Raw genomic sequence first — 11,246 nt, 5'->3', positions numbered from 1 at the left:
GCTCGATGAGGAGATTCTATATACGAAATTTTTTTTAAATCGGAACTCAAATGAAGAAATAGGATCGTTTTAAAAATTTAACATAGTCGAGGTGTCCTAATTTGAGGACCCCCCGCCGGGTCCCTGGTTGGCCTATAAGGTCCAAATTCAAAACCTAAACTCGACAACACCTCCTCTTTGTGCATACCAAATTTCATTAAAATCGGATTAACCGTTTAGAAGTTACCGAATTATTTCCCTCTATTTTTTTCCTATACCACTGTGTGTCTATTCATTAAATGTTTATATAAGTCGATGTCTGATATATAAAACCGCAAATATAAAAAAATTAAATTTTTCAAAATTTTTAAAAACTTCACACAATTTTTGCATTCGATTATTATTGCATGCTCCTCAGATCTTTTATTTTAAAATATCAAAAGAACTCAATTTACGCAAAAACTCAAATTATTTTCTAAATAAGTGCGAACGTGCCGCGTCAAAAACTGATATTTTAAAAAATTTACGTTCAAGTTTTCCAATTTTTGTAGCTGTACTTATTTCCTATTCAGGGAACATTAACGAGATATATATCATACTGTGTATAATAAAATCAGCTAATCACTGTTGTTAATTTTTATATTTTATTAAGGGGCGTCAGCGCCCGGTCGAAAAAACTGGATAAAATTCAAAATTAGAAAAAATCTGGTGACAAATTTTCTTATACGTTAAGTGATGTCATACGAATAAGCTTGTAAAGAATTTATCTCGTAAGTGTCTTTAGTTAATACAATAACGAATAGTGTCCAAAAGTTTAAAGCTTTGTCCATAGCTTAAACCATAAACAAAAGGTGAACAAATTAGTGACAAACGTTTTTTTTTTAATTTGGATATTTTCAAAATCGATTACGTTTAGAAATGAAGATCTAGAGTTTAAAAAATAATTTTGCAATTTTTTGGCTGGAAGTCTAGTGTATAAAACCCTGTAAAAAATTTATTTGACATTTTATTCTTACCAAAATTATTAACAATTTAATTCAATTTCAAAAGAATTAAAAAATTTGGTAATAGCTTAAGCTACCTACACACTATGAGTGAAGTCGTTAGATTTTTGTTTCATGCTGCCAAAACAAAAAAATGAAAATTGGTATGATTATCAAAAAATCAAATATATTTTGTTTTTACACTATTAGATTTCAAATAAAATTAAATACAATTTGGAAAAATTCAAAGAAAAAAACGTAAATTTGTTTAAATAAAAATAAAACTGAATTAAAACTAAAAATTACAAAAAAATCATACGATTTTTTAATTTTGTTTCTGTAAATTTTCATTTTGTTTCTGTTTTCATTTGAAATTTATTTCTATTTTTGTATTTTTCTTTGTTTAAATAAAAATAAAACTCAATTAAAACGAAAAAATCCAATCGTTTTGAAAATTTTCAAAAAATTAAAAAAAATCATACGATTTTTAATGTTCCATCCGTATTTTCAGCAAGTTTTATTACATTTAAATAATAATATTTAAACTAAAATATTTTTAATTTTATTGGAATAATTTGACATGTCGTTTTACTAAATATTATAGTGCGTAGCCAGCTTTATATGTTATTAATTTTTAAATCAAAACTTGATTATTGTGTAATACTTCGAAAAGGATTACGTACACCTTAGTATTTATTACTCTTCTTTCCCAGAAAACAATATTCAATGGACTTAAACAGTTTGGTCATTCTTGTGATAAGACAGATATTACTTCAAGACCGTATTCACAGTTTCTTCAGTCCTTCTACGCAAGTTAATAAAACAACATCGTTTGCATAGCAGAAAGGTCTAATTTTCATTCGGTTAGAGTACTGAGAAGGCTTAATAACCTGGATATCTACAATAAAGGGGTTATTCCTTTTTTGTATTCCTTGTAAAGTTGAAACTGTTACATTTATTGCTATGATTGTTACAAACCTAAATTATCAAGTTAAAAAAACATCAATCGAATAGGGTTGACATGTAGTTTCTACAGATCAGGAGTATTAATAAAATTTTGTAAATAAAAACACTAAATTTGTTTGTAATTTTATATAGTTCTTTTTTTGTTTTTTATTAAAGATTTTGTTTGTTGTTGTATGTATATACTATAATATATGTATATATAATTTAATTAACTACATTTAAGTTTTTTTGTATTTCGCTTTTTAATAATTAAATTAGATTAAATTAAAAAAATAATTTTGCAATGTTTATTCTAACATATTTTTCTTGATGTTTGTTTTTCTTTTTGTTGTTGTTATTAATAACAGTATAAAGTATACATTTTATTAATTAAAGTTCAAATAAATGAAAAAAATATTATAAAAAATTATTTAAAAAAATACTATACTAATTAGTTTTTTTTCGCAGTTTTTATATTTTAAATTTATTTTGTTTACATTTACATTACATTATTTACATTTAAGTAACGTGGTTTTGTTTTTTCTTGTTGTTTTCTGTTTATTTCTGTGTTTATTTTTTGTTAATTGTTCTCTTATTTGTTTTAAGATTTGGACTTTTATGATTTTTTCTCTTACTTATTTGATAATTAAACTTAATAACTAAATTCTTTTATGGCTTAACTAGTTGTTTTTTTCGTTTTTTATTTTTTTTTACTTAAATATAATTTTTAACTTAAATATAGAAATTTTTTTGTTTTGTTTTAATCAAATAACTTATTACTAATTTTTTATTTATTTATTTTTTTGTTTAGTTTTACGCTTATTTAGTGTTTTTAACAATTTTGTGGGAGATTTCTTGTTGTTGTTTCATTTATTTATTTTTTTGTTGTTGTTTTATCAAGTATAGTTTTAATTTAATTCGTTGAACAAGTGCTAATGGAAGTTTAAGAGTTAAATTAAAAAACATAAGTGATTAACATAAATTGTAAACAAATATTTAATGATGATTTTTATGAATTTTTTAATTAAAAAATATTAGAAATAAGTTTTTTTTTGCACAAATTTTAAAGCAATTTAGTTAAAGTTAATTAAAAATAAATTAAATTTAAATAAGTACAACTTATCAGTTGCTTTATACTGGGAGATTCTAAAATTTGGAAGCATTTTGAATGAACAGTTTAGAAAAATCAATCTCTTAGACCAATTCACTTGAGTAAACATTCTTTGAGATAATAAAGTTTAAAAAAATTCTTTGAAACCCAAAAATACAAGTGTCAACATTAAACTTAACAAACCGGAAATGGAACAGGAAGCTGCTTGACATTAACTAATAACAAAAACAAAATAATATTTTCTATTTAAAAATATAAAAACTTAGTTTAAGAGACGAAAATATGAAAACAAAACAACATACAAACGGTTTGACAAAAAAAATATTTAAAATTGAAAACGTAAGAATAAATACAAATGCTAAGAAAATTTAGAAATTGTGTTGTTTTTACTATTAAGTACTTTAATGAAAATTGAGCAAATATTAACAGCGGTAAATAGTGACACAAGTAATTAACTAACAGCTTTTAAAACATTTGTTTTTTTATTAAAAAACTTTATTGGGGTTAGTCACTTTTGCATATCAACCACTGGCATTTTCCATGCATTTTAATTCAGTTTCTTTAGGAAAATTTATAATAATTATACATATTTGTTAAAAAAAGAAAAAAAATTAAATTAACTAAACCATAACGGCACCTTATTTCAATTTGTAAAATTATTGAAATATTTAAAAAATAAACATATAATTTAATTAATAATTATATTAAAAAAAAAAAATAACTGGGCAATATGATATCGAAGAACAAAGCAAATATAAAAACCTTAAAGAAAATAAAAAGGTTTTCTGTTATATTTGCTCTACTATTTTTCATATATTTGTTGTGTAAATTAATTTAATTGTGGACAAAAAAAAATCAACTTAATAATATTATAAAACTATAATTAACAAAAAATATTTATTATTATTTAAATAAAAAAATATTAAGTAAAATGTATATTTAAAAAATGGCAACTTTCAAAAAATTAAAAAAAGTAAATTTATTACAAAAATAATAAAATTTTTTCATAATTCGTTGATAATTTTTCGTTACAAACTTATACAATAATTTTATGTAAATATAAAATAGACAATGTATAAAGAAATGGACAGACTTATAACGAAAACAAAATGCAGATAATTTTTTTCTTTAAAAAATTAATTTAAATTTAACATGAAGTTGCTTGAATGAGAGTTCTTTATTACAAATGCACAAATGCATTTTTCTGTGGGTAATTTTAGTTTTATTTAAGTATTTAATTAATTTTTAAAATTTGTTTTATTAACAAATTTTTTTAAAATATAATTTAAACATGTTCTTTTTACTTTTTGAGAGGGATAAGGGAGAAGTGGTAGGATTTTAGTTGGACATTTAAATATGATAATTTATTTTTTTTTCCACTTACAATTCACTTTAGCTAAATTCATAACAATTAAGTGCACAATGTTTTTTTCATCTTTTTTTAAATATTTATATAAAAAAATTAAAAAAACAATGATGATTTAATTTACAACTATTTTCAGTTATCATCAAAGTGCCTTTAAGTAGTTGGATTTCTTTTTGTAAAACAAAAAACATTTACAATATTTTTGATTTTTGAAAAAAAATATGTCAAAACATAATAGTAAGTGAATGTATAGTATGAATTAATGAATCAATGAATGTATGATTTAATGTTTAATTATTTTAAAAATGTTTGTTGTGGCTGTGGTATGGTGTGTATTTTAGAATGAGTGATGTTTGTATGAATTTATACAATAATTTCACGTATAACACGACGATTCCGTGAATTTGGTGTTGACGAGTATTCACCCTCGAAACTGTCATCGTAACTAAGAGACATGTGCTGTTGTGGTGATATAACTTCATCTTGATCCATGTGTTCCATATTGTATGGATTTGGCAGGCCACTTACGTCATGATATGGTGAATCTAAAATGAAATTGAAACGAAAGTATACAAATTAATTAAGCATATATGTCTTTGGTATAATAATTTGTTATTTAAATTAAGAAATAAACTGTAAAAAAAACTTAAAATTTTGCACTCACAAACAATGAAATTAAAAACCTGTCTTGATGATGTGTTTCTAAAACAGGCTTAACAATTTATTGTAATAGACTTTTAAATTTATGTTTAATGAGTAAACAGGGAAATAATTACTTTTGAATAATAGTTTTAAGGTTAAAACTTACTACTCATATAAATATATTATCCTTTTATTTGGCATTTCTTACAAACACCTACAAATCATAAAATTTATTTAAGATATTTCTCTAGGGAACAAAACAAAAACAACAAACTAAAAATATATTTTTTATATGTAGTATATCAATCTTTCATTTAAAGGGTTTATAGCTCATTTTTTTGTAAATGTTTTCGTTATATTAGCACTACTTACATTAGCAGCGCTCCGTTAGAGCGTAACATCCTGTATTATATCCGCTATATAATATGTAAGCATTTCAAGATAAATTATAATATATTTTTTTTCAAAGAAAATAAGAAATATAAACAAATGGAAGAAGAAGAGAAGAATAAAATATTATAAGTAAACGAATTACACAAAAATATTTCTTGGTTTTCTAACAATTTTAAAATAAATTTTTTAAAGCAAATTTTTTAAATTTTTGTATAAATATTTAAAATGATACTTTAAAAGCTTGAATTCAAATTATTTATTTAGATATGTGAATGTAAATGTGTGTAATTTTATGTTGTGTTTTGGCTATTAAAATATGAAACAAAAATACATTTTAACAAACGGAAATAAAAACTATGAAAAATCTTACAAAAACGGAAACAAGTGATGTGTTTGCAACGCTACACTCGCTATTAATGGCGGTATGTGATTGTTGTTTCTATAAATGTGCGTTTTTGGGTATATCACAGGGTTGGAAATTTATTTTTGTACTTAGTTTTTTTAGTTTTTTAACTACTGTTTATAAAAATTTAACATCAATTCTTTATTTGATATCATAACAACATTTCCATCTTTGGTGCACATGTTCAGATGGTTTGTTATGAAAACGGAAATGCAGCGGATTGTCGCACTTGCAGTCAAACGAAATGAAAATCCCTGTCCACGTTTTGTTTAAACACAATACACATACATTTCTTTAATATGTATTACAAAATAACCAAATGTTTAACAGTTTGATAACAATGGATATCAGATCCCCTTTCTACAATAAGTTTACATACATACACAGATTTTATATGAAATTTTAAATCTATAAAAGAGATTGCTTTTCTTTTAAAGAGTCTATAAAAATTTTTTTGTATTGAATTCATATGGAAGATGACGCTCCCCCTTATTGATAGTCCGCCATTTTTTGTCGAAAATATTAACATTGATTTTAAAGATCTTTGTACAAAGTTTGAAGATTTTAACTCTGATAGTTTCCAAGATAAACAATTTTTAGTATGTTATTAATATTGGAGGTGGCACGCACTCTGCTGATAGATCGCCCTCTTATTGTTCTTAATAATCATACACTGTTATATATTCTGAGATGTACTGATACAATATTTTCTTAATATGGAAGGTGCAATGCCCACTATAGCTATTCCGTCCATATTGTTTAAAAATATTCTTATAGATGGACTTTGAGGACTCTGATTGTACCAGTTTCCAAGATATATAGACAGAAAATTATAAAATATTCCAATTTAATCCGGTGATGAAAGGGTTACTAGTTGCAACATATTGTCCTGTATGTATGTGTTTGCGTATGGGTAAATATTTCGTAATATTCACAAACAATTGATTTCACGTTTTTGTTATTGTTGTTATAGTTTATGTTGTTGGTAGTGCCGTCATTATTACTTTTAACGAAAATTGACTTTGCTGGTCTACAACAGCTACAAATAGGAAAGAAAAAGATTTAAGCAAAATTTTTGTTCTACTAAGCACCTGTTACCAGGATCTTCAATGACAGCATTCACCTGAATGCTCTATATTCATACACATACAATAAAAAAATATGCTTGTTTGGTATTTGGTGTCGGTGTGGGTGCCGATGTGTACAATACTGCTGCAATACAAATATTGAAACCTGTAGGCGTCAACACACTCACATGTGTTGAAATTTGCTTCTTGCTTTGTACTCTTCAATATTGGATTTTTTATTTTTCCCTTTTTTTGTTTCGTTTTCCCATTTCATATTCATTTCCGGCGGTATGGTATACATCCACATAGACACATTGAAGTGGACATTTTAGGACACATGTTTTTATTTTAATGCAACTGTTTTACAAATATTTTCAGGCTGTACTCTAATTAAGTTTTAAAAAATATGTTTAACTTTAAGGTTACAATTTGATTTAAAAGTTGCAAAAATGTGAAAAAATGTTTTTAGTGTTTTTTAAAATTTTTGTTCATTTATTTTTTAAATATCTATTACCATCATCAAGCTGTTCAAATACCTATCCATATTCAGAGAGTTAATTTAAAGAAATAAGTTCAAATATTAATTATAAAAGATATTAGCTAATTTTTATAAAGAATGTATTTTATGTTAGAATCTATAATTCAGATATCTTGAGAACTTCCACTCGGTAAATTCATCGCTAGTTTCTTCATTTATTTTCTTCTGAAATTATTATATTTTCCTAAGATAACAAATTTCAAAATGATTTGTTTATTTTTCAATTTAGAGCATTAAATGTAAAATTATACATACATACACAGAGAAAAAAAGACGAATAAAAATTATACACGCTTGGTGTGAAACTAATTCCAAATTGTTTACAATTTTGTAATAACACCCGTTGTCAAGGAATGTACGGATATTTGTCAAAGCAACTAAAAAATAAAATACCTGACGTTTTTAATAAACAAAAAATAATAATGTGTTATTAATGTGACAACGCTGAACATTGCATTTTAAAAATGACAAAGATTCGTTGTCGAAATCACAACGATGTATTGCCAAAATGATATAAAGCGCAATCAAAAGCATATACGTTGTCTAAATGTTAAGAAACGTGGTAAACTCAATTTTGAGTTTGTATTAATTTCAGTACTCTTTTCCCGGCATTTCACTCGCTGTATATATATGTATGTATATTCTAACATAAAGGAAGAGGTTCTTTTAAAATTCGTTTTTGCATTTTTATTTTTAAATTATTTAAAAGGTATACTAAACCTAAATATATTTTCCCAAAAACATTCATACATACATACGTACACACTTTCATTAAAGTTTAGACTTATGTACATACGTATCTATATCCCTATAACCCTATTGATTCGCATCATGTGTGTGTTAAAATGAGTTGTTATTCATTCCTTCTGTAAATTAATTTACCTTCCCATCACTTAGAATTAGGTCTGATTGTAACATTATCTATGATCTACTTTCTAAATTAGAGTATAGAAACCCATTTGATATATAAAATAACTATCTTCAACATGACAAAGAGTGATAAAATACCATCTGAAACTGTTGGATTGCAGTACATAAACGTACCTCGTTGTATGTAAGAGAATATTACAATTCATGAATATTTTACATGCGTAAATATACAATTTGACACAACATCCATACAAGCAGTTAAAAAACTCTTGTACATCCTGGTAATGTTCTAAACCACAATCGTCTAGTCATCAGTTTTTGTGTCTGCCTATATGTCTGCTATTAAAAATTATGACAACAACAAAAACAATCCCCATTCATTTACTTTATGTGTTTTAAAAATATACATACATACTTACGTAGAAACATTAACTATCATTTCTCCTTACATATTGCATGTACATAACTTACTCATTCTACATTCATTGACGCATAAATGTTTTTTCACTCTTTTGTAAAGAGTATCATCAATATCCTTTTGTTAGCCATACATCTTCCATTTATCAAATAAATGTAACATGTATAAACTTTAGACATTAAGACACATCTCGAATCGAGTTTGAAAATTATGTTGGACTTGTTCGACCATATATAACTCTTCACCACATTACATGTATAATCATAACCGAAAATGAGTTAAATGAGTCTATATTATCTAATTGTCGGCAATATTGCGACATAACGTTTACATGGATACAAAAAAGCCAGAAATCTCCAGAGAAGCCGATATCAAAAAGCTTAATAGATCTTTTAATTTTAGTTGTTGGTAGTATGAACGCCTAATATCCTTTAAAACAATAGTATAGAGTATTGAAATTTGTAAAGGCAACAGTAAAATCTTTAATAATAAAAAACCTTTCGAAAAAATTTTGTCCTTGCAACTAATAATAAATTATCTTATATACTATTCTTTAACTATGCCCATTACTATGTGCAAAAAATCTATGGTCAAGTTTCTAAATAAGGATGTTTTTAGAATTATGTTTGTGGAAACTGACCCAAGCAATTATAGGTAGACATACTGTCATTACTCAACACATTTTGTGTAAATTATTATACCTATTCTCATTTATACAGTACGTATACATATGCATACATACATATATTATGAAAACCATAGGATTTATTAACATATCAATAAATGTTTATACCCAGCAGTTTAACAAGGAGGCAATATGTCTCTTACGTACAGTATTTTTCACAAACATCTTACTAATTGCTTGAAGCAATGAAGTCGATTGTCATATTTGGAACATTATTTGGTACAATGCCTTAGAAAGTATTTTTTTACCCATCATAAGTTACTTGCAATCAATATCTCTATCTGCAGGGTTTATACAGTTTTTCTCCAATATGTATTTATTATATAGAAAAAAAATATTATATAAATCTATAGAAAATTATAAAATTTTATACAATTTTATTTTATTGCATAAATTGCTTACATAAACAAACACAAAATAATAATAATACTTATTGAAAAATAGTAAATTTCTAATTTAAATGAAATATTAAAAAAAAATGTATGTTAATTAATTAATAAAATTTCTATTCAGAAAATTACTAATTCATTATACTAATCGAATTATGCTGTAAAACCATCCAACATTTATGGTCCCAGTGATCTTACAAACACATGCATAAAAATGTGTTTGTAAGAACATTATGGGAATCAAAAAATATACTACATACATATGTATGTACGTACAGATTTACACCTGTTTAAAAAGCATAATGAAAATCACAATTTTTATAGTTGTCAATACAGCGATAAATAAAAAAAATTACACACTCATTTACATGTACATGGACAAAATGGAAGCCACAAACCTACCATGTATACAAGAATTTAAATTCATTCACATCATACACAAAATTACATGTAATACAATGTATTTTTGAATTAAATTAATTTTTTATTGTGCTTCTTTTTTGATAAATCATTAAAAAATTCATTTATGTTAAATAAACACACATATACACATATTTCTTTACACACACATTCACAATGGAAATTGACAATTTCCGTATCCGTCATTTGATTGCAAATATACAACAGAGCCTAGTAAAAAAAAACAACAATATTATTCCCTTCGACATGCACACATATATCATATTTATGTGTGTACATTGGGGTATAACTTTTTGTATATTTTTGCAAATATTAAAATGGCTTTACACTGGAGGCAAAACCTGGTTGAAAAGTACAGAAATTGATACAATCCGTTGTCAAAAGTGAGCTTACTACGTTTGTTAATATTAATACAATAGATGTTTGACACCATAGAATTGTCACCTTGGTAAAACATTATTTTTTGTTGATTTATCGCGTATTTATCATATTTTTGTGGTTGATTTGACAAATATCCGTACATACTTCGACAATGAATGTTATTACTAACACTTTGGTGTTAATTTGGTACCAAGTGTGTATATAATTTTAAAACATAAATTTTCCCTCTCTCTCTCTCTCTCTGTAGAACTCTAAAATCTTAAATTTAAAATATTAGATAAAACTGAAAACAATCAATTTTATATTATTTTACCGATTTGAGAAAACTGATTTTGTGTGTGAGGATATTATTCAGTATTGGCTATCGTATGGTGGTAAGATCAAAATTTGGTTATACCCCTAATAAACATATAGTATGTAAATTGACACATCTTAACATATACACGATCGTCATCATCATACAGTTTGTTGAACATTTACACTACCATGCAAATGTTTATGGGTATATACTTATGTGTGTATGTAGTATGTCCTTAAAATGAGAGTAGAAAAGAGAGTTTGTATTCATTCTTTGCCACTGAAATTGTTACATCCATCATTCAGCTGCAATAGCAATGGTTTATTTATGCTGTTCATGTTGCTGATATTGTAATTTT

At 25.2% G+C, this 11,246-nt stretch overlaps 1 protein-coding gene across 2 annotated transcripts in view; it reads right to left on the bottom strand.

Moving 5' to 3' along the window:
* Nucleotides 1-2,536: 2,536 nt before the first annotated feature.
* Nucleotides 2,537-11,246, bottom strand: part of LOC111674946 (hemicentin-1) — a 201,233-nt gene continuing 192,523 nt past the window's right edge. Inside the window, exons 9-10 of one of the 2 annotated variants that reach the window (XM_046950450.1) lie at nt 5,399-5,442; nt 4,790-4,929 (exon numbers count right to left, since the gene is read on the bottom strand). In XM_046950450.1, coding sequence (XP_046806406.1) covers nt 5,414-5,442 — 29 coding nt within the window. In that variant the 3' untranslated portion in view covers nt 4,790-4,929; nt 5,399-5,413. Of the gene's footprint in view, nt 4,930-5,398; nt 5,443-11,246 lie in introns of both variants that reach the window. The other variant, XM_023435634.2, reaches the window with a different exon arrangement.

This window comes from Lucilia cuprina, chromosome 2, assembly GCF_022045245.1.
Source record: "Lucilia cuprina isolate Lc7/37 chromosome 2, ASM2204524v1, whole genome shotgun sequence".
NCBI lineage: Eukaryota > Metazoa > Arthropoda > Insecta > Diptera > Calliphoridae > Lucilia > Lucilia cuprina.
This window is presented reverse-complemented; position numbering and strand designations above follow the sequence as displayed.